This window comes from Nothobranchius furzeri, chromosome 1 (assembly GCF_043380555.1).
Source record: "Nothobranchius furzeri strain GRZ-AD chromosome 1, NfurGRZ-RIMD1, whole genome shotgun sequence".
Classification (NCBI taxonomy): domain Eukaryota; kingdom Metazoa; phylum Chordata; class Actinopteri; order Cyprinodontiformes; family Nothobranchiidae; genus Nothobranchius; species Nothobranchius furzeri.
In genome coordinates, this window is record NC_091741.1 from 93,522,259 (window position 1) to 93,546,457 (window position 24,199).

Below are 24,199 nucleotides of genomic sequence, written 5' to 3' on the forward strand. Positions count from 1 at the left end.
TAGTGAGAAGTTTGTTTTAATAACTCGCACAGATCGAACCGTAGCATACAATAAGCACACATTACACAACAGACTGCACTATAATAGAGCCACTGTACAAAAGCACTTACTGTTCATGTTTGGCTGTAACATTAAAACTTTGTACAATAAACAATCTGTGCTTCGCTAATAAGCAGCTCGATGCATGACTTCTGGTTGCCTTATTTAAGCTGACCATTGAATCTGATGGCACATAGATTTGTTCACATTAAAGACGTGCTGTAGCACTCATACTGGAAATAAAAAAGGCATATGATGAATTATATACATCAGCTGTATTTCAGTTTCACTTCTTGGATATACAGACACACACGATAGTCAGTAATGAACATGAGATCAGATTCCATTGGGTAAAGTCAACCAGAGATACAGACTGTTGGTAAAGTAACAAGGAAATGTTACATCTGTTTTTGTGCCCCAAACCCAGAGCTTGGATCAGAACTTTAAAAAGTTTATGTGCATATTTGTTTTTCTGATGTACATACAGGTTTGCTGTGAACACATAAGGGCTCTCTAGTTAAATTCAAGTTTAAAGGGGCTGTACTTATTTTAATCTCTTTGTACTCCTTTAGTTGTTTAAGTAAACAAAACAATCAAATACAGCGGTAGTCCAAACCATCAGTAAACTTTATGAAACCCACTAAACCAGATAGCGTGCAGCTCAGCAGCCATTTGCTGTCCTCAGAGTGATTTTGATTGGCTCCCGATTGCATTTAGAATATTCTGGAACCATCTCTCCGTCAGGCTGTTGATGCAGATTTACGGTTCATGTATTTTGACAATTTTGGGCCCCATCTCAAACAGTTCTGACAACCTTGCAATAAACAGCCAGCCTACTGCTCAAAGCTAAAGGAGGAAAAAGAACATCTGAACAATACACAAAATCATTTTGGTCCCACTAAAATACTGGTTTTATTATTGTTGGTATGTGCAGTATCATAACATATCTAGTGGTTTCCATGCAGAAACAAATAAAAGGCATGATGGCTAAAGGCCTCACCTGTATGTGTTTGTAAGTTTGATGTAGTCGGCACTCATTTTGTGTGTTTTAGGCCTAGCTCAGTTAAAGTCAAGTGAAAAAGCAGTTAAAAGGTCAAAAGGTAACAACTATAAAATACTGACTTTCTTTGAATTTCTTTTAAAATTCAAAGTTTGTGCTTCTTATGTGATGTAAATAAATCAATTTGCATGTTGCTTAACTTCCACATTAACACTGGAACAAGTGCACAGGATTTTAAAATGTACTTTTAACAAATGTTCATTTTGCAAGACGGAAACCAGTTCCTCTAAGGTGATTCGCCAGTCCCACCTCCACTCATGGAGTCCACGCTCTGGATCATTCACAAACATGAGGGTGGATATTGTTACAGTCCTCTCATTGATGAGCCAGATGAACATTTAGTTATTTTAACAACACATTCTCACACCTGAAGAGACTGAAACTGACGATGGGCGACCAAGCGTTTTTTTTTTCTCCAACGCGTCGGGAGGTGACGCGCTGTGCCAGGGCATCACTTTCTGATGCCCACGATAAAACGGAGATTTCACTGAATTGTGACCTTTACCCTCTTGCTATTTAACCTTCCCCTCACCCCCATCCTAACCTTAACCCACTTGCACATGCAAAACTTTGTTTCTAGTTGTATTGTCCATCTCAAACACAGCTAACGAGAAATTTAGAAGGAGAAACTGGGTTAAGGTTAGGATGGGGTGAGGGGAAGGTTAAACAGCAAGAGGTTAGAGGTTAAATGTCGGTGAAACGTGCGTTTCCCCGGGGGCTTCGGAAACCGACGCTCTGGTACCATCCAGTGCCTCCCGATGCGTCGGAAACAAACACTTGGTCACCCATAGTCAGTTTTAGCTGCTTCGGGTGTGAGAATGTGTTGGTTATAAAAAGCAGTCCTGATGTGTAGTTGGAGCCATGCAGTCTAATCATGCATAATGAATAAACATGAAGGCGTTGCTGATTTGCTTTCGGGTGCAGAGGTGTGTCTTTAGAATTGACACCATTTTGCATGAGAGAGGAGCGGGAACCACATGGACTGATGTAGGAGACTGCATATCGATGGGGACGTCCTCCTTCTTTACATGAAGGTTTTCCTGTTATCTGTCCATGGCTGGAGGGAAGGTCTTACTTGGAACTGCTGCTGCTGCTGCTGCTCGCAGTGGATGCCTGCAAACAAGACAAGAAAATAACAGAGCTGAGTAAAAGATCCAAAAGAGTGAGAGGCTTTGAAGCAGCCAAAGGTACATCTCATGCAATCGAGATCTCTAACTCAGATGGGGGCTTCAGGCAGAGGACAAAGGGGGTGGGGGACTGACGGGGACAATCCCTGAATGTGTAAAAGGAGGTGGCAGATTTATCAATGAACGCCATGCTCCAAAATGATAGGAAGAGTGGTTGCTAGGTGACTGTGTGACTGGTTCTCTTTGTGCTTTTCCTGCATAAAAAATGAGGTCAGACTACAGGAGACTGTCATTCTGTGAAGAGGACAGAGACAACACAATTCCACTTACAAACACGTAAAAAGAGGTTAGAGTTTGTGTAGAGGTGATGGGCCAGTAGAGAGGATGAATACATTAAAAACCACATGCAGAAAATCATTTTGAGAACATGGTGATTCATTCAAAAAGGGGTAAATATGCAAACAAGTCTGTTAGATCTTTTCAGCAAATGATGGAAATGATTAACTGACAATACATTTATTATCTAAATGTTAAAATAACTCAAACATTCAGATGAAACTCTAAAAATTTGAAGTCATTCAAAACTAACTATGTCTGTAATTCAACATAGGCTGAGAGACCATCTAAAGGCTCAGGAAACACTGCAGGTGTTCTGGATTCATCAGCTGATTAGAGTGTGACATTATGAGTGTAAAATATTTTACCTTTTATATTCTAATAGTCTGAGATTTTGAATTTGGGGTTTGCATAAACTGTAAGCCACAATAATCACAGTTATAACAAATAAAGGCATGTTATATCTGGCTTTGCATGGAATGAGTCTGACTCATATATTAGTTACACCTTTTAAGTTCAATTACTGAAATAAATGAACTTTTGCACAATGTTCTTATTTTGTAAGCTTCACATTTAGTAAAACTAATTCAATCCAAATTATTTTTAAATCTTTATATATAGTAATCTTGAATTAAAGTCATCCCAGAGCACTAAACATATAGAATAAACAGGTTCAATTACAATTTTAATGATAGAATTTAAGTGAATCTAACGTTACCACTTTTGTTGAATCACCATGTTTGATAAACTGTCAAAAATACCCCAAACAAATGAGTTATCAAAGCTCAGAGACGTATCTAAAGGCTTGTGGGGATTTTGAGAAGTGTCATAATCCATAATGACTAAAATAAGTAAACAATTTGAGCTAAATGGATTACAATAGTGACAAACTATAGAAGGATAATTTATGAAGTCAGCACTGAGCCAGTCTTAAGGAGCTAATAAAGAACCTGGAGATGTCAGATTTGTGATTCAAAACACCCTTCATCAAATGAAATGAAGAGAACAAACAATCCTAATAAAGAAAAAGAGGAAAGAAGAAAGAATGCAAACAAGAAGGTATTAAGACACTAAAAATCTGCAACACCAATGGTGAAAAGGTTATCCTGGGGATGCATACCTCCAGCTGCTGGGTGGACTGTCCTCATTTAGGATACTTTAGAGTGGGGAGAAGAAGAAACACAAAGTTCAATGGTCAGATTATTGCTTCCAGATTCATTTTTTTTTGTCTAATGTGGGAATCCTTCCATCACAGAGTTGATGTGGAGGAAAAAATAATAAGAAAATGTTAAAATCTAAAGAAACAATAGTTCATGTAACACATAAAAACAAGTTCATTCATCAGTGTTCTTACTTACCACAGACAGACAGACAGACAGACAGACAGATCATCAGCTACATCAAGAGAAAATAATCGCCTAAAAAAAAGAGAAATTCACAACTTTGCACCAGTAAAGAAGAATATAAAATCTGACAAAATGATTACCACCAGAAATAAAAATTGTTAACTGAAACAGAAAATTAAAACTAAAATAAATATTAAAGTAGGTCATTGTGTGACATAAAAAAGGATCACCTTTGGACTGATAATAATTCAAATTAGGGGCTGTAAAACTATTTTGTTGTTGTTTTCATTCTCATTTTCATTAATTTCCAAAAAGGAAAAGATGCAAAAATCTCTAATCACATAAAAAAAGACATTTGACAGTGATGGAAAATGCTCCTCAAAATGCGAATCGTACAAATGGTTGAAACGCTTTTTGGTTTCTTTTATTTATTTATTTTTTTATTGTGGGTATTTATAGATGTTTGTTTTTGAAAAAAATCAGGATTTTGTAAAATGTTGAAATAACCCATGTAAATCATTGCTATGTGGATGTTAAATGTAAGATTGAGATGAGTCATGAAGAACAAATAGTTTAAAACTAAAACATTCTCTTTTACATCCACGTGTTAACATGTTAAGTCAGAAGTGCAAAAACCCAGTTCTCAGAGCTAAAGGCCTCACATAAATGTCTGAAAAGCCACCTTGTTACTGTAGAACGTGTACTGAAGCAGGAAAAGTATGTTGATCAGAACTGATGCTAGAAAACAGACTACTGCTGAAGTGGTTACTGTTCAGCCTCTCACTCACACAAGCACACAGCAGAATGAGCATGCACAAACACACACACACACACACACACACACACACACACACACACACACACACACACACACACACACACACACACACACACACACACACACACACACACACAAACAAACACAGTATATAATATGAGATTTATAATCTTTTTTTTAAGTAGAATATGTACGACAGGAAACTTTAAATGTTGTATTTTGATACAGAAATCAAGTTAGAATACTGTAAATTAAATGATAAAATAAAATTAAATAAAGGTAGAAGTTTTAGAAAGGAACTACTAGGATGGGCAGCATTCTATACCTGTAGAGTGGACGCTGCTGAGTCGCTGGTCTCTGACAGTCCTGTCCCTCTGGGGATGCTGGACACGATGTATCTGGAGCCCTTTGGCACAGGCTGTCTGACCACCAGCTTTCCTTTCCTGGTCTCTGCTAGAAACAGACTGTACCAGTAGGCATCGTTGGACACCAGAGTGGAGTCTGCGATGGTGGAGTTCCTCTCACTGATCACGCTGTTCCTGCTGGGAGGAGCCGATTTGCTGGGTTTCACCTTCTGACACTTCAGCACGATGGTCACCAGTATGGTGATCAGCAGCAGGAAGGACACCGAGCCCAGACCGATCACCAAGTACAGGTTGATGTCTGAGAAGATGTCATATTCCAGAGACATCTCAGTCATGTCAGAGTAGGCCTTCACAGCAGTCTCCACTGTCAGCAGCTTGATGGTGACTGTAGCAGACAGAGCGGGCTCCCCGTTGACCTTGGCAACAACAACCAGCCTGTGGTGGCGCGGGTCTTTGTAACTGAACATCCTCATGGTCCGGATCTCTCCGTTGTACTGGTCCAGACTGAACAAGGAGGCATCAGCCAGCTGCAGGAACTGGTAGGTGATCCGAGAGTTGTGCACAGAGTCCTTGTCCAAGGCTATCACCTTGGCAACCAGAGAGCCTTTGTCAGTGGATCTGGGGATCTTCTCCTCCACCACCGAGCCACGCTCACACCACGGAGACACGATAGATGGAGCGTTGTCATTTTGGTCCACAATGATGATGTGGACGGTCACGTTACTGCTGAGAGGAGGAGAACCAGAGTCTCTGGCCTCGATGTGGAAAACAAAGTCCTTCTCTATCTCATAGTCAAAGGTCTTCAGTGCATAAAGGTTCCCGTTCTCTGGGTTGATGGAGAACAGCATGGACATGGAGGTGTTGGCGATCTCCTTCTCCAGGATGAAATACACTAGATACTGGTTCTCATGGAGGTCAGGGTCAAAGGCAGTGAGGGAGCTGAGCAAGGCTCCGGGGGCGTTATTCTCCATCACACGTATGGTATAAAAAGACTGGGGGAACTGGGGAACATTGTCATTAACATCCAGCAGCTCTAAAGTCATTGTTTCATTGTCAGATAAAGGAGGAGAACCTCTGTCTGTCACAGTGAAAGTGATGTCATACTCTGGGACCTTCTCTCGGTCTAATGGCTCTGACACCACTAACTCATAATAATTATCAGAGGACTCCCTCAGTTTGAAGGGCATGTTGTCTGGAACATGAAGATCAACCAGCCCATTGTCCCCTGAGTCTTTATCACTCACACTAACTACAGCTATCACCGTGTCTGTGGCCACGTCTTCCTTCACTGGACTCTGGAAGGATTTAATAGATATTTCTGGATGATTATCATTCATATCAGTCACCTGGATTGTCACTCTGCACTGCTCAGATAAAGAATTGTGCCCCTTGTCACTGGCTATCACCTCCAGCTCATACAGTTTCAAATCTTCATAATTGATCATTTCTTTCACTCTGATTTCACCATTTTCTGGATTCAGCTGAAACATCTCCTGGGTTCTCTCTGATGTGTACAAACTGTAAGAATAAACAACATCAGAGTTGGACCCTTCATCTAAATCTGTAGCATTCAGTTTCATCACCAAGCTACCAATAGGAGAGTTCTCCATCACATCTACAACGTATTTGTCTTTGTCGAATGAAGGGGCGTTGTCGTTCACATCGAGCACGCGCACAATGATGCTGGCTGTACCTGTGCGCGTGGGCACTCCGCCATCCACAGCAGTGAGAATTAGATTATGAACAGCCTGCTGCTCTCTGTCCAGAGCTTTTTGCAGAACCAAATCTGCGAACTTTGATCCATCTCTTCCGGTCTGAATTTCAAGCGCAAAATGATCACTTGCGCTCAGGTAGTAATCTTTTACAGAATTGGCTCCGACATCTGGATCCGCTGCGTTATTCAGGGAGAACCTCTCCCCCACGGGGCTTGACTCTGAGATGTCCAAATGCATCGTTCCTCGTCTGAAATGCGGAGCGTTGTCATTTATATCTGTTATCTCTACTTCTATGTTAAACATCCGGATTGGATTTTCTATTGTAGCGTCTAATTTAAGGAAGCAGTGTGTTGTCGTTTTTAACGGGCATAACAGCTCTCTGTCAATCCTTTCTGCAATAAAAAGCTCACCGGTGTCTTTGTTGATGTCCAGATATTTCTTGTTGGCCACAACATCCACGCGCATCTTCCTCGTCTTCAAAGTTTTAACCTCTAATCCCAAATCTGCTGCCAAATTCGCCACGACAGATCCGTCCTCCATTTCTTCAGGGACAGAGTAATGAGTGACGGAAGACACCGACATTATTGTGGCCAAAAAACAGAGAAATACAAGCGTGAACTCCAGGCGGACAACGCATGTAGCACGTTGCGTCATCGTGAAGATTCAGCCTAAATATTTAAACACCAAACTCAGATAAACGTATTTTTGTTGGAAGTTGATCGCAGAACGAGATGTTAAACTCGCTATGATCACAAGCTGTTTTCACGACCACTGGAACCTTAAAAAAATGAACTATCGCGATAGCAAATAGCCTACGTCATCCAAGAACGTGGATTATTATTATTATTTTAATTCTGCGGATCAGCTGCAAAAAAACATAGTAAAATATTACACTAAATGTGCATTATATTTAGTCTCTGTTATTTTAAAACACGTTTTATAAAAGGTGAGATTTCATAAAATAAAAGTTCAATAACTTTTCATAAAGGAGCCACAGATAACTTGAGGTGTTGAACTGAAAATACTTCCGTGTTATTTTATCATTGTATGAATAATCCATGTGCCACTTTTATTGTGTCACTGGTGGTCTCATGGCTGCATACGGAAACGATTTTAATAATTCTACTTCCTGTTTCTCTAGTTTTGTGGATTTTACGCACGAGCTGAGCTGTGCGTAAAAGTAGCGCTGAACAAAATTATACAAGTGTGTTAGTATCATTTCCACTGAGTGAGACATCATTTCATGAATAAATAGCTCTATGCGTGTTAAGCCAACAAAAACTTTGTTTTCCAGTGTACCACATAACCTGATGTTTCTCATCAGAGTTCTGGAGCTAAATGGTGGAAGAAGTTGTCCTAAAATAGCACAAAGCTGAAACGAGATCTTAAGAAACTCTGTTGACATGAAAGTTAATTTACTATCATATTGAAGTCCAAATGTTGGCAAAATAAAATAGAAATATTTACTGAATTGATTCACTGCTTTGGATTATTTTATGGTTACATTTGAGAATAAATTCACTTTGAGATCTAAAAACAACTTGCTGATGACTTGTCTCATGATGTCCCAAACATAAAACATCAGAAATCAGACCAAACAGCATGCATGTGGCCTCAAGAAGATGTACAAACAGCTTATGAATTCCCTTTGGTTTAGAAAATGGCTATGGATTTAAAATCCACAAAGGAAAAGAAAGTTATTAATAATAAAAAAAAAACATTATCATCATCCTAAAGTCAGTACTGCAGATATCTGAATGCAAACATCAACAAATGGTGACATGGGTCAAATTCGTGCTTTCAAGATATTGCTTGTTTGTGTAGATATTTACGCGCACACACACACACACGCACACATAAACACACACACGCAAGCATGTACACAAACACATGCATCCACATACACACACACCCATGCATGCACGCACACAACCCCCCCCCCCCCCCCCACACACACACACACACACACACACATGCATGTGCACATGCACGCACACATGCACACAAACACACACACACATTTTGATCAAATTTCTGCCACATTCTCATAGCAGAAACACCTTTTTGACAGTGCTCGTCTTGATTCCATTTTGAAAAATAAGAAACTTTGAAGTCACTGTATAAAAAGTTGATGTGCATCACTTTTAAACAGAAAACAAAAGGTCAGCACATGATGTAACTGTTTTGGTTGCTGTATCAGATTTGGCAACTTGTCATTTGTTTAGTTTAGTTTGTCTATTAATGACAGATAAAACAACAGATAAGGATTAGAAGGTTCCTCTATCAGGACAAAACAACTAAATTTGACTTTAAAATGGAGCAATATTATAAATGACATGTTAGTTTTGAGTAAAAAAAAGCTTATTGCTAAAACACAAAGATATGTGAAGAAGTTTCAGTTTTCAACACCTTCTAGTTTTAAATAAAAATCATTGCTAATATGATGTTTAAAAATAATATAGTAAAAACAAATTATAGACACAGTAGTACTCTTAATTGTGTGTGTGCAACTTGAGAGGTGTTGCAGCTCCAACTGTGCTCGTCAAGAACTAAACTTCTTTCTATTTTGCAAATGTGTCAAAAAGCAAATCCATACCTTGTTATCTTACTTCAGTAGAAATTGTTGGTATCTAAACTTCATCAGAGTATATCTGACATTTTACTTCTACTTCTTATATTTTCACACAATGAGCTGTACTTTCTACTCTGTACATTTAAAAAAATATAGCCTTGTTACTTTCATTTGACTTGTTGCTAAAATAAAACACAAATATAAAACCCAATCCAGATGATGTGTGCCATCCAGAAAGAGTGAATCTGATTGGGGTTGAGTTTTGATTTTAAACATCTATTATTCTGACACCCTACTGGTTTGTACTTGATCCATAGGCACGCTACACCTGACATCACAGTCCAGTCAAGACATTCATTGATTCATTTCTGACAGAACTGTATTTGACATACAAGTCAACTAATTTTCCTATCCAGTTTTATCACTTGTTGTTTTCCCAGATCCTGTAAATGTATATTCCAAGATTATTGAAAAATGCCTTTTCAGTCCCTCTTTTCCACTCCATGAAACGTGTTGAGCTCAGCCCACCATCTTTACTAGCCTGGCCTGTCAGACTCCTCCTCTGTTTAACTCTGCACAGAGAAAGGGTCTGGGACCTCTCCTATTCAAATAACCCCACCCCCTGAGAATTCTAACCGAGCCAATCAGTGCTGAGTATCGTACGTCACACACCACAACGCTGAGTTTGTTGAACATGGTGTCTGAAGCCGAGTTCGCTGTGGCTCTTTCCTCTGTTCTAAATTACGTGGATGTCTTTAACCCTTAAGGCCCTAGGCCTTTTTTTCTTTGGGCCCTGGCTCCTCCCAATTGGGGGCCTTTGGAGTTTCATGTCCCAAGTGTCAGTGATTGTTTGCATTCCCCGAGCACAGCTACAGCTACAATCAAACCAGTTTAGATTGCAAACAAAGCAATTTTTGGTTTTTGACAAATTAAGATAAAATAATAATTTAACTTTATTTTAGAAAAGCTGCCCTGTGTGAAAGTGCTGACAGGATGGAGGTTGTTAGTTCAAATTCCATTTAGGAAATTTAGTCAATTGTTTTATTCATTCCAGGGGTCCTCAACTAAATTTGTTGAAGGATTTTTTTTTTGTTTGTTCGTTTTTCCAGCAGACACCAGTGAAGGTCTGATGCTCTTCTAAAATAAAGTCCAAATATCATTGTATCTTAATTTATTACAATTAAAAATGGCCATGTTTCCCATCTGGGCTGTTTGACTGTGGTTTTAGTTGTGTTTGGAGAGTGTGGACAGTTGTAGATGTTTGGGACATGAAACTGTATAGAGGCCCCCAATTGGGGGGGCGTTAGGGTTTAACAGCCACAGCAAGTAAAAGCGGTAAAATTCTTTCTTCTAAAGAAAGATGTTTGCACTTTCGCCAGTCGTCAATGTTGACTGCAGCTAAAAAAACTACAGTGTCGCAGACGTCACACACAGCGACGCTCAGTTTCTCGTAAACAACAAAGACAGCAGCAGAGTTTGCTGCGACTCTTTCCTCTATTCTGAATGACTTGAATGTCTTTAAAACCACAACAAGTAGAAGCGCTAAAAGCATGTCTTCTAAAAAATAAAAGATGTTGGCGCTGTTGCCAGATGCCTTATTTTTACCACAGCTAAAAAAACTACAGCGTCGCGAGGTACAGTCAGCATTTCAGTCTTTTTTCTGATTGGTTATTTTTGAGCTGGCTAGTCCCGCCCCTCATGTGCCTCTCTGCCTGTGAGTTACCAGACTCTTTCTCTGTGCAGAATTAAACAGAGGACGAGTCTGGCAGGCCAGGCGAGTTCTTTACTGCAGTTTCACTAAAATGGATACATTTCCATAGCCGAGTGTGTCCCACATCTTTCAACATCAAGGCTGCATGGTGGCGCAGTTGTTAGCACTGTTGCCTCGCAGCATGAAGGTTGCAGGTTCGAAACTCGGCTGTGGCCTTTCTGCGTGGAGTTGCGTGTTCTCCCCATGCGTGCGTGGGTTTCCTCTGGGTACTCCGGTTTACCCCACAGTTCACAACATGCCCTACAAGTTAAAAATTGTATGTCGCTTTGGATAAAAGCGTCTGCCAAATAAATAAACATCAACATTTTTGTAACATCATAGTCGTGATGTCCACAATGTTTTTGTGGAGGTGTGGTATTGCTGTGGTGCTGCTTTAGCTTTTGTCTTTAATGGTATTTTGTTTACTTACACTACTATTACTTTTATATTTTAGGAAGTTTTGAAACCAGTGGTCTTTTCATTTTTCCATCTAAAATGCTTAAATTAATACTTCAACTTCCAGAAGTGTTTATAAACGCTAATATCTGTATTTCTGCACGAGTAATGAATGTGATTACTTGTGACATCTCTGTTTTTCTATAACTAAATTGCCCAATCAGGAGGTAGCAGCTCAGCTCTCTGGTCTCACATCCACAAACTCATGAAAAAAGAAAAACCAGAAGAAAGGACATTAACGGGCACATCAAAACTGACTCCACAGCAATGGCAAATTCTCAAAACAGCTACTTCATTACTTCAGTAGAACAGTTAGCATCTAATTTCAAGTGGACAAACCTCATGGAGATCCTAGCGACTGAGTCAGCAGACCCTTTCACTCTAAACAACAATGATGTGATTAAAACTCAGGACATCACCAACCAACATAAAAATTCTAAAGCAAAAGACATAATTGGTATGGATACAGAACTCATGAAAAACACAGTGCTCTAGTAAACCCTGTAACCCATCGTGAACACTTATTGTTTACAAAATGGTGATTTTCAACAACTTCAAAAGAGGACTCATTACTTCAATTCTGAAATCTGGTGATTCTGACCAAGTTATCACTACAGACCAATCATTTCAAATTCCAACTACTCACATGCGCAGATGTTCAAAAGGCCATTGATAAGCTCTCCTCCAGGAGCGGTCCCGGTCCTGATGGCTCAGAGAGTAAGTTTATTAAACTTGCATCTCATGTCCTCTCACCCCCCTTGGCTGTGATATTCAATATGTCGTTTGTCGCCTGTGAAGTGCCCCTCGCCTGGAAATGCACTAAAGTTGTTCCTTTGCATAAAGGTGGTGACTCAAAAATTCTGAGTAACTACAGGCCTATCACTAATCAACTGTGTGGTTTAAAGTCTTTGAGAAATGAATCTTCAATCAACTTTATGACTATCTCTCCGATAATAATTCATTCACTCAGTGCCAGTCTGGCTTCAGAAAATATTTCTGTACTACCACTGCTCTCTTGAAATTTACCAATGATGTATTCTCTAGCTTTGATAATAATTTGTGCACTGGTGCCATTTTCTTAGATTTCTCCAAAGCATTTGATTTAGTTGACCATTATCTTTTACTGGATAAAGTGCATACTATTGGCCTTTCAAGGTCATCCTTACTTTGGTTTGACTCTTACCTACATCATCGTCACCAGTGTGTGTTGTACAGGGGCTGTCAGTCAAATTTTACTGGAATATCTGAAGGCATCCCTAAAGGTTCTTCCTTGGGACCTTTATTGTTTTCTATTTATGTTAACAGTGTTGGGAGTAACGCGGTACAAAAGTAATTAATTACTGTACTGCATTGCGTTTTGCTGTAATGTGGCAATGTGAGGCATTACAGGGAAAGAAAATGGTAATATTTACTCGGTACAAGTGTCAGTAACGCGGCAATTACAAAACATTTTTAACCTAGAATCAAGATGTGGGTTTCCTAAAAATTCAAATTGCAGAAAGCCTGAAAAAAGATCCATTATCCACATATATGACGTCATTTTTGGACTCAGCTTTGCGGGCATTCTATGAGCAGAGAGGACGCAGCGGTAATGGCTCAAATACTCCAGCTGCGGCCTGCGCGCGGCCGCTGTTATATTCACAAAATCACTCCACCAAAACAAAGTAATCAGTTTGCGATCGTTTATATCAGCCCATATTCTCTGGTATTTCATGTACTTTTCAGCAGAGTTCATAATCTGTGCCCCGGTGATTTCAGCTCATTGCTGCTGGAGCGCAGCGCATATTAAGCTTTTTTTTTTTTGCGTTCGGTAGATCCCTTTGGCTGATTAGTTAGAAAGTAGGAAATCTAAGAAACTGTTTTTCTGTAAGACGGAGAAAACATGCAGCATGCAGGAAGGATAAGAGAGAGAAAGGGCAGGAAATTATTCAAATAAAATCAAGAAAACAAAACAAAGTGCTTAAAAAGAAAAATGTAGGTAGATTTATCCCCAATACACATTTTTACCAATGACAAGCAATAATATATAAGCATTTAATATTTATACATGTGATAGAATCAGATCACCCCAGAAGTCAGTCCCACATCCAGGGCCGTATCAAGGCATTTGGGGACCAAGGCAAATATCGGCTTGGAGCCCCCACCACCTCACTCGCTGCTCAGATGGCCCTACAAGGTGGCAGCGTGCTGAGAGTACAGGTTGTTGTTGCTTTTATTTAATAAACAATCATTTAAAGCACTGTTATTATATCTGACTGTTTTAACAGCAATCCTAGCTCAGACACCACATCACTTTCCACATATATGTCATGAGCTCACGGAGCGTCAATTTACCCAACACGTTCTCACTCCCAGCACGTCAAAAACAAACGCTTGGTCAGCCACCCTCCACGTCAGACCCCTAACGCCAAAAGTGCCCTTTTTCGTTACTTATGTGCAAAAAGGGGTTTTTCCCTTATTTGACTGCAGATCCCAATGCAGCGTTACACTGACGCGATGGGATGTCCGCAGCCAGGGCACCAAACAAGCTCATTGTACCTCACCTTAACCTTATCCTCTTATTTAACCTTCCCCTCACCCCTATCCTTAACCATCTTGCTAGCGAACACGTTAGTGATGTGTCGATTGCTCTAAAAGCCGGCTCTATGAAGTGAACGGCGGGAGCTGCCTCGTGATTGGTCGAGTTTGGACCGAGCCAACGCGAGGGGGAGGTTTCAACTACCACGGTGGAGGTTAAAAGTAGAGGGTATGTGTAACCTCCCCCTCGCCAGATGGTATGTTCTAACGTTCCCCTTGGGCGGCAAATACGAAAATTCACAGTCAACTCTGACTGTCAGAGTCTGAATGCAGGGGAAACAAACGCTTGATCACAGTGAGAGTAACGTTTTAGGTAGCAAGAGGGTAAAGGTTAGGATGAGGGAGAGGGGAAGGTTATAAATAGTGAAACGTTAAGGTTTAGGTGTGCTGCTTAATGATAGTAATGCATGTGATGTTTAGACAGTGACTCGTCTCAGAAGCAGAATTCCCCGACAGAATTGTTTAGAAAATCATCAGAAAAGTTTCAGAGTGTTTCTGTTTTAACTTAAACTTCTATTTTCAACTTTAAGACACGTTGTCTGTGATTGTTTACAGAGTAGTGAGAACACGGAGCGTTCTCCCAGCGGCAGCCAGGTGCCTCTCGTTTGTCTGACTACTTTCATAAACTACTGTTAGGGCACAGAATTATTCTGTCTGGAGCTTTAAGCGCTGCACAGATGTTACGTAAATGTTAAAAATATAGCTTACCGCAACTTTTGTAAAGTTCCCGTTGCCACTGGGCAGCTGCAGCAGAGACGATCTCTGAAAAATGTTCGCGACACGGACTCCGTTGTTGTCTGGAAGTTTTTTTTTTCCAAGTTAAGAAAAGAGGCAGATGTGTTTCCTAAATCCTGCATCAGTCCAAGCAAGGCAACTTCTTTCTGTTTTTATTCCGTTTTAGTAGCCATTAGCGCTGTGCATTGTTGTGTGAGTCAGTGATATTCAGTCTACGAGGAAATTGTGCAATGACAAAGGTTCCGCCGTGCTTGAAATGCAAGCTGCGATTAAATGTGTAAATTTTTTTACGCGTTATTTTTTTCTAATTAATAAATCGTAATTAACGCGTTAAAGTCCCAGCCCTAGTTTAAATAAATAAATGATCTCACAGGCCGTATCCAAAGTTAATGAAAAATCAGCAGCAGAGCTGCTAATCCAGAACAACCCCACCAAGCTGCAAAGTTACTGAATGAACAGCTGGTGGGAGTGTCTCGCCGGTTCAAGAATAACCCTTTGACCCTGAAATACAGCAAAACCATCTTTGCGATCAAACACAAGATTTCTGACAACTTCAGTGTCTTCTTGGACCAGAAAGAAATTCAACAAGTGGATGAGTTTAAATATCTGGGTGTTGTTTTGGATTCTTAAATCCTACATTTCAGTCCCACTTCAGAAAAGTGTCCAGAACCATTAGGATCAACCTTGTGGTTCTTTTTCCTTTTCAAACACAAGAAAGAGACAGGTTTTGTCCAAACTCAGCGTGGGGCATTTATTTACACAACTCATCCATACATCACCAACACTTCATAGGGGACAGCGTCCAGCTTCGATCTAGCACCTCGGCTGGAGATCCTTCTGCAAAAGCCCACTTTCTCCTACACCACGCAGCATCATATACTCTTCACCCCCCACCTCTGAGAAATGATGGGGTGCTACTTCCACATCCTAATATGGTCAAAAGTAGTTGAGACTTACATAAGCTGGACTGAACAACATGTTGTGGAGCACATAATCAGCAGCTGGGCTGCCTGATAAGAAGTTGCACAGCACGTGTGCGGCTGGACTTGATAAGCAACATGTCAACATACACGTACACAAAACACTGCTTTTAGCTCCTACAACCTCAACTGCTTCTGTCTCATAGGGCCATATTTACCTGTAGAAGCTGCCCAACTGCATCTGCATGCCTTGATTCTGTCCCACCTCACTTATGTCTAACTGTTTGGAGCCATGCAACCCAGTCTGTTTTAAAACGTGTGTGTGTGTGTGTGTGTGTGTGTGTGTGTGTGTGCGTGCGTGCGTGCGTGCGTGTGTGTGTGTGTGTGTGTGTGTGTGTGTGTGTGTGTGTGTGTGTGTGTGGTAAATGTTATAAATGCTCTTATTTGATTGTCTCTAAAAGTCCAACTTTTGCAAGTTGACCATAGTCTAGAAAACCTCTACAAAACAACGGTTGCATAACTCTTACATGTAACACTGTCTTTTGTGCTGTCCTTGTTCAATAAATCCAAACTAAATTAAACTAAACCACCTGAACCCAAAATAAAAAGCTTCATAGAAGCACGAAAAAAATATAGTTTTGAGCGATCATGTGATAAGCCCAAGATGGAAGTCTGTAGTCATCAAAAAAATATGAAATGAAGGTAAATGTGAACATTTTATTTATTTATTTATTTTTAGCAAATAAACATATGTTGTGTCTAAACTGCTTATGAATGTGTTCAGCATAATTTGAAATCTAACAAACATCTCTGTCTTTCTAGAAGATCTATAAAAACGTCCAACAGTGAAGGTAAAACACACAGAGACATTCCTGAGTCTGACAAGAAGTGAGGTCTTCTCATTAAGAATGAGTTTATCTGAACTAAACCAAAACAATATTGGCTCCTACACAATGTGTCTGTAGTTTATGAAAGTGTACCTTCAGCAACTAAACTATTAAATTGTATAAAAATCACAATGACTGACAATAAAACACTGAAACTGTATCTAAAACATTAGGTGGAATTTAAAAACAGATGAGCAAATTCCAAGTTTATATCAAAACTGTTAACTTTCAAAATGTAAATTATAAGTTAAATAATACTAAGAAGGCATGAGATTTTTTTTTTACTAAAGAATCAAGAGGACCTGAGAGATGAAGTGAAATCACGGGGTGAACTAGCATTTGTACATGCTGCCCTAAAGCTGTGGAGCTCTCTACCTATTCAACAGGCTTCATCATTGGCAGTTTTTAAATCTCGTTTAAAGACCCACTTTTACAACTTGGCTTGTAGACAGTGACTCATTTAATTGTTTTATTGTATTATTGTTTTAATGTGTTCTTAGTGTTCCTAACATTTTATTTGCTTTTATTGCTCAGTATTTTTATCCTCTGTGTTTTGTTGCTGTTATGGTCCAGGGCCGTTTGGGTTTTTCCCTGTGTGTGTGTGTGTGTGTGTGTGTGTGTGTGTGTGTGTGTGTGTGTGTGTGTGTGTGTGTGTGTGTGTGTGTGTGTGTGTGTGTGTGTGTGTGTGTGTGTGTGTGTGTGTGTGTGTGTGTGTGTGTGTGTGTGTGTGTGTGTGTGTGTGTGTGCGTGGATTGCCTCCCAGTTAGACTCTCGCAGCTGTTCCTGATGATCAGCTCTGCCAGCAACATACAAATCAGCCAGCCCTGAGTTCAGGGAGAGGCTGACCAGAGAGGTTCTCTCTGGTCTGTTGTCTCCTCAGCAGCATTTAGTTTTAAGTTAAGTTTGATGTAACAACTTTGGTGGGTGCTTAGGAAAACTCTCTGTGTTTAACTGTTACCCTTTTTAGGTGTAAAGGAAACGTTACCCTTTGCTTTGTGGAAATTATGTGATGGTCTTTCGAAGTTTTAGTATTAATTTCGTTAATGAGAGAGTTTAGGTGTTACTAGTTTTGAGTTGCTGCTGATGTGTCTGTGTTGTGATTATCTGTGTTTGGTGTTTATATCAATGTAAAAAAATGTTGTTTACATTTAACATGAGAACATGCATCCTCAATTGTTACCCCAGGCCCCCTAGACAGCCTGGATCGTAACAGTTGCTTTGATTATTTGTGATATGGTCCAACCTGTACAGTACTTTGGGCAACTCCCAAGCTGCATTTTAAATGTGCTACATAAATAAACTATGGTATGGTAAGTGACATAAGAAACGCTGGTTAAAATTGTTTGTTTGAAATCAACATTGAGTTTTTATATTGGGGAGAAATTCTATACCTGTAGAGTGGACGCTGCTGAGTCGCTGGTCTCTGACAGTCCTGTCCCTCTGGGGATGCTGGACACGATGTATCTGGAGCCCTTTGGCACAGGCTGTCTGACCACCAGCTTTCCTTTCCTGGTCTCTGCTAGAAACAGACTGTACCAGTAGGCATCGTTGGACACCAGAGTGGAGTCTGCGATGGTGGAGTTCCTCTCACTGATCACGCTGTTCCTGCTGGGAGGAGCCGATTTGCTGGGTTTCACCTTCTGACACTTCAGCACGATGGTCACCAGTATGGTGATCAGCAGCAGAAAGGACACCGAGCCCAGACCAATCACCAAATACAGGTTGATGTCTGAGAAGATGTCGTATTCCAGAGACATCTCAGTCATGTCAGAGTAGGCCTTCACAGCAGTCTCCACTGTCAGCAGCTTGATGGTGACTGTAGCAGACAGAGCGGGCTCCCCGTTGTCCTTGGCAACAACAACCAGCCTGTGGTGGCGCGGGTCTTTGTAACTGAACATCCTCATGGTCCGGATCTCTCCGTTGTACTGGTCCAGACTGAACAAGGAGGCGTCAGCCAGCTGCAGGAACTGGTAGGTGATCCGAGAGTTGTGCACAGAGTCCTTGTCCAAGGCTATCACCTTGGCAACCAGAGAGCCTTTGTCAGTGGATCTGGGGATCTTCTCCTCCACCACCGAGCCACGCTCACACCACGGAGACACGATAGATGGAGCGTTGTCATTCTGGTCCACAATAATGATGTGGACGGTCACGTTACTGCTGAGAGGAGGAGAACCAGAGTCTCTGGCCTCGATGTGGAAAACAAAGTCCTTCTCTATCTCATAGTCAAAGGTCTTCAGTGCATAAAGGTTCCCGTTCTCTGGGTTGATGGAGAACAACATGGACATGGAGGTGTTGGCGATCTCCTTCTCCAGGATGAAATACACTAGATACTGGTTCTCATGGAGGTCAGGGTCAAAGGCAGTGAGGGAGCTGAGCAAGGCCCCAGGGGCGTTATTCTCCATCACACGTATGGTATAAAAAGACTGGGGGAACTGGGGGACATTGTCATTAACATCCAGCAGCTCTAAAGTCATTGTTTCATTGTCAGATAAAGGAGGAGAACCTCTGTCTGTCACAGTGAAAGTGATGTCATACTCTGGGACCTTCTCTCGGTCTAATGGCTCTGACACCACTAACTCATAATAATTATCAGAGGACTCCCTCAGTTTGAAGGGCATGTTGTCTGGAATATGAAGATCAACCAGTCCATTGTCCCCTGAGTCTTTATCACTCACACTAACTACAGCTATCACCGTGTCTGTGGCCACGTCTTCCTTCACTGGACTCTGGAAGGATTTAATAGATATTTCTGGATGATTATCATTCATATCAGTGACCTGGATTGTCACTCTGCACTGCTCAGATAATGAATTGTGTCCCTTGTCACTGGCTATCACCTCCAGCTCATACAGTTTCAAATCTTCATAATTGATCATTTCTTTCACTCTGATTTCACCATTTTCTGGATTCAGCTGAAACATCTCCTGGGTTCTCTCTGATGTGTACAAACTGTAAGAATAAACAACATCAGAGTTGGACCCTTCATCTAAATCTGTAGCATTCAGTTTCATCACCAAGCTACCAATAGGAGAGTTCTCCATCACATCTACAACATATTTGTCTTTGTCGAATGAAGGGGCGTTGTCGTTCACATCGAGCACGCGCACAATGATGCTGGCTGTACCTGTGCGCGTGGGCACTCCGCCATCCACAGCAGTGAGAATTAGATTATGAACAGCCTGCTGCTCTCTGTCCAGAGCTTTTTGCAGAACCAAATCAGCGAACTTTGTCCCATCTCGTCCAGTTTGTATCTCTATAGTGAAATGATCACTTGCGCTCAGGTGATAATTCTTCACCGAGTTTGTTCCCACATCTGGATCCGCTGCGTTATTCAGTGAGAACCTCTCCCCCACGGGGCTTGACTCTGAAATGTCCAAATCCATCGTTCCTCGTCTGAAATGTGGAGCGTTGTCATTTATATCTGTTATCTCTACTTCTATGTTAAACATCCGAACCGGGTTTTCAATTCGCGCATCAAGTCTAAGGAAGCAGGAGGAGGCTGTCTTCAAGGGACACAAAACCTCTCTGTCAATCCTTTCAGCGATAAAAAGCTCACCCGTGTCTTTGTTTATATCGAGGTATTTTTTGTTCCCCACCACGTCAACGCGCATTTTTCTGTCGCGCAGGCTCTTAACATCTAATCCCAAATCAGCGGCTAAATTTGCTACGATTGAGCCTTCCTCCATTTCCTCAGGAACAGAATAATGTGTGACTGCAGAGACCGAGTCTATGATGGGAGAAAGAAGGAGGCAAACTGCGACATACCCGTTCCAGGAAGGCAGAAGCCATTTCGGGGCCATGGAGAAAAACATCCGTACGTTCAGAAAAGCACGTAAAACAGATCTGAAGCTGCCGCGGATTTAAGGTGATGTGGTGAAGAAAATAAGCTATTTCCAGGTGTAAGCAGTTTTCCTGGATCATTCCCGATCATTCCCAGCCTCCAAGAACAATAGTAAAGGAGGGGATGTCTTCATCCGTGAACGATCTTTTTTTTTGTGGAGAGCAGCGACATGGACAGATCTTTGTTGGACTTATTTCATCACCAAAACGCAATTTATTAAAATTAAAAAATTGTAAAATCCGGTCTTACATTGGTCTCGGAATTATAGGTCATTTATACCTAAATAGTATTGTTTCAAAATACAGCATGCCAATGTAACTTTAATCTTGGGTTTTACCGTAAATAATGTGTGCTGCATAACAAATGTTATGTTGTCACTGTGTCCCATAATAAACTTGTAATGAGTGAAAAATAATAACTGAATATTTCTCTAAGTTATTAATACATAAAGAGAAAATTTCCAACTGCTTTACGGGAGCAACAGAGACGACAAAATTATCAAAAAATCCTGTAGTTTCACTTTTATAAGTGAGAAAAAAATACCTATAAAAGTTATCTAAATAAATTAAAGGCTACCTTTAATAACTAAAAGAAATCAGAACCAAAGAGTAAAATTAATTGTGAATATAAAACGAATGTTAAAGTTTTGTTAAATATTTGAAGACACAAAAAAGCCAAAAAGTACAAAAAGATGTATGAATGTTAAGAATATGTTTCAAGAAGACATGATTAAATGTGGCTTCTACCTGCAGAGTGGAAGCTGCTGAGTCGCTGGTCTCTGACAGTCCTGTCCCTCTGGGGATGCTGGACACGATGTATCTGGAGCCCTTTGGCACAGGCTGTCTGACCACCAGCTTTCCTTTCCTGGTCTCTGCTAGAAACAGACTGTACCAGTAGGCATCGTTGGACACCAGAGTGGAGTCTGCGATGGTGGAGTTCCTCTCGCTGATCACGCTGTTCCTGCTGGGAGGAGCCGATTTGCTGGGTTTCACCTTCTGACACTTCAGCACGATGGTCACCAGTATGGTGATCAGCAGCAGAAAGGACACCGAGCCCAGACCAATCACCAAATACAGGTTGATGTCTGAGAAGATGTCGTATTCCAGAGACATCTCAGTCATGTCAGAGTAGGCCTTCACAGCAGTCTCCACTGTCAGCAGCTTGATGGTGACTGTAGCAGACAGAGCGGGCTCCCCGTTGTCCTTGGCAACAACAACCAGCCTGTGGTGGCGCGGGTCTTTGTAACTGAACATCCTCATGGTCCGGATCTCTCCGTTGTACTGGTCCAGACTGAACAAGGAGGCGTCAGCCAGCTGCAGGAACTGGTAGGTGATCCGAGAGTTGTGCACAGAGTCCTTGTCCAAGGCTATCACCTTGGCAACCAGAGAGCCTTTGTCAGTGGATCTGGGGATCTTCTCCTCCACCACCGAGCCACGCTCACACCACGGAGACACGATAGATGGAGCGTTGTCATTCTGGTCCACAATAATGATGTGGACGGTCACGTTACTGCTGAGAGGAGGAGAACCAGAGTCTCTGGCCTCGATGTGGAAAACAAAGTCCTTCTCTATCTCATAGTCAAAGGTCTTCAGTGCATAAAGGTTCCCGTTCTCTGGGTTGATGGAGAACAGCATGGACATGGAGGTGTTGGCGATCTCCTTCTCCAGGATGAAATACACTAGATACTGGTTCTCATGGAGGTCAGGGTCAAAGGCAGTGAGGGAGCTGAGCAAGGCCCCGGGGGCGTTATTCTCCATCACACGTATGGTATAAAAAGACTGGGGGAACTGGGGAACATTGTCATTAACATCCAGCAGCTCTAAAGTCATTGTTTCATTGTCAGATAAAGGAGGAGAACCTCTGTCTGTCACAGTGAAAGTGATGTCATACTCTGGGACCTTCTCTCGGTCTAATGGCTCTGACACCACTAACTCATAATAATTATCAGAGGACTCCCTCAGTTTGAAAGGCATGTTGTCTGGAATATGAAGATCAACCAGTCCATTGTCCCCTGAGTCTTTATCACTCACACTAACTACAGCTATCACCGTGTCTGTGGCCACGTCTTCCTTCACTGGACTCTGGAAGGATTTAATAGATAATTGTGGATGATTATCGTTCATGTCTTCTACAATAATTTTTAATTTAATTTGACCAGATAATGCACTCATACCTTTGTCTGTTGCTATCACTTCCATGTCATAAATTCGGACATCCTCATAATTTAACACACCCCGCACAGCTATTTCACCAGTGGTTGGGTTCAAATTAAATGTCTCCTGTGCTTTCTCTGATGTATATAAACTATATGAATACATTATCTCGGAGTTGGTGCCTTCGTCTAAATCTGTAGCATTGAGATCAATAACTGTACTTCCAATCGGAGCATTTTCCATGAGTCTGACTTCATAGCTCTCTTGGTCAAATGAAGGGGCGTTGTCATTTGTATCTAGCACATGAACGGTGATGCTGGCTGTACCAGAGCGAGGCGGTGAGCCTCCATCCACAGCTGTAAGCAACAAATGATGGACAGCTTGCTGCTCTCTGTTTAAGCCCCTTTTCAGGATTAAATCAGCAAATTTGGACCCGTCTCTCCCCGTTTGAACTTCTATTGTAAAAAAATCACTTTCGCTCAGGTAATACGTTTTGACAGAATTAGATCCAGAATCTGGATCGACTGCGTTGCTCACAGAAAACCGCTCACCAGCCTGCGTGGCTTCAGAAATATCTAAATCTATTACGTCTCTCCGGAAATGAGGCGCGTTGTCGTTTATGTCCAAAATCTCCAGCTCGATATAAAATATGCGTTTGGGGTTTTCTATTATGGCCTCCAGTTTCAGAAAGCATGACGTCTTTGCAGAGCAGAGAGATTCTCGGTCAATTCTCTCAGCAATGAACAACTCCCCCGTCTCTTTGTTCACATCCAGGTATTTCCGCGGGGCGATGATTTCTAAGCGCATTTTCCGCTCCATCAGCGTCTTCACGTCTAGCCCCAGATCCGAGGCAAGATTCGCCACCACAGAACCTTGTTCGAGTTCCTCTGGAAGTGAATAATGCGTCACGGCGAAAGTGGATCTCAATGTAACAGCGGAGAGAAGGAATAATAAGACGTACCTTGCCCAGCATTTGCGGAGGAAAAAATCTTCCATTTTAAATCCTTATTTTTGATTTATTTATGTGAAAAAAACAAATCCTAAAGGCATGTTATCGGTGCTAAATATTGTGTTATTTCTGATTTTTTTTTAATTACTTCCAATATTGCAAATTAAGCCGGTGATCTCAAAAACCCTACCCGAGTCTGCAAAAGGAAAGGGTCGCTCTGTTTCCTTTCACCCAATGAAAGCCTGGGATAAGGATGATGATGATGATGATGATGATGCCAAAACATTGTTACGGATAGGACAATAGCGCCTCAGTGCGTGGAAACATCCATATAATGACTCGGTTCGGTTTTACAGACTAAATCATGCATTCTCTAATAGTTTTGAAGACGCTTTACTACTGATTTTATGATATTTATTGTGAAGTGATTTCACTTCTATAAATGATCAAAACTGAAAATTTCAGTTTGTAGTTTATTTCCAGGTGTTTATTGATGCAGGTGTTTGTCTAACTATGTTTTCCCTCAATCGCTGGGAATTATGATTACAAACAAAAACATTAAAATTATGAAAATGAAACAAAAAAAGATTGGC

At 41.1% G+C, this 24,199-nt stretch overlaps 2 protein-coding genes across 5 annotated transcripts; both read right to left on the reverse strand.

Annotated features, from left to right (window-relative positions):
• On the reverse strand, window positions 1–24,196 carry LOC107376333 (protocadherin alpha-C2). Of its 4 annotated transcripts, none has more exons than XR_011520788.1 (3): window positions 20,429–21,237; window positions 3,683–3,718; window positions 1–2,212 (listed from the first exon to the last, which is right to left on the reverse strand). XR_011520788.1 is itself a non-coding variant. In XM_070551899.1 (3 exons), the coding sequence occupies exons 1-2, from the start codon at window positions 23,651–23,653 to the stop codon at window positions 3,707–3,709; spliced, it is 2,415 nt and encodes an 804-aa protein (XP_070408000.1). In that variant the 5' UTR covers window positions 23,654–24,196; the 3' UTR covers window positions 1–2,212; window positions 3,683–3,706. The 4 variants fall into 4 exon arrangements, 3 of the variants coding, with proteins under 3 accessions (XP_070408000.1, XP_015800867.3, XP_054595031.2); XM_070551899.1 differs by lacking the exon at window positions 20,429–21,237 and adding an exon at window positions 21,251–24,196; XM_015945381.3 differs by lacking the exon at window positions 20,429–21,237 and adding an exon at window positions 5,012–8,676.
• LOC129160106 (protocadherin alpha-C2) lies at window positions 8,742–20,422 on the reverse strand. Its single transcript, XM_070551908.1, has one exon. The coding sequence runs from the start codon at window positions 20,347–20,349 to the stop codon at window positions 18,049–18,051; it is 2,301 nt and encodes a 766-aa protein (XP_070408009.1). The 5' UTR covers window positions 20,350–20,422; the 3' UTR covers window positions 8,742–18,048.
• Window positions 24,197–24,199: the final 3 nt, after the last annotated feature.

What these genes read in the sequence shown, in the direction of transcription:
- LOC107376333 (XM_054739056.2), bottom strand. Translation starts at nt 7,420, where the DNA reads ATGACGCAACGTGCTACATGCGTTGTCCGCCTGGAGTTCACGCTTGTA. An exon ending in CAGCAGCGTCCACTCTACAG is followed by an intron (nt 2,213 to 5,011) that starts GTATAGAATGCT and finishes TCTTGTTTGCAG; the next exon opens with GCATCCACTGCGAGCAGCAG.
- LOC129160106 (XM_070551908.1), bottom strand. Translation starts at nt 20,349, where the DNA reads ATGGAGGAAGGCTCAATCGTAGCAAATTTAGCCGCTGATTTGGGATTA.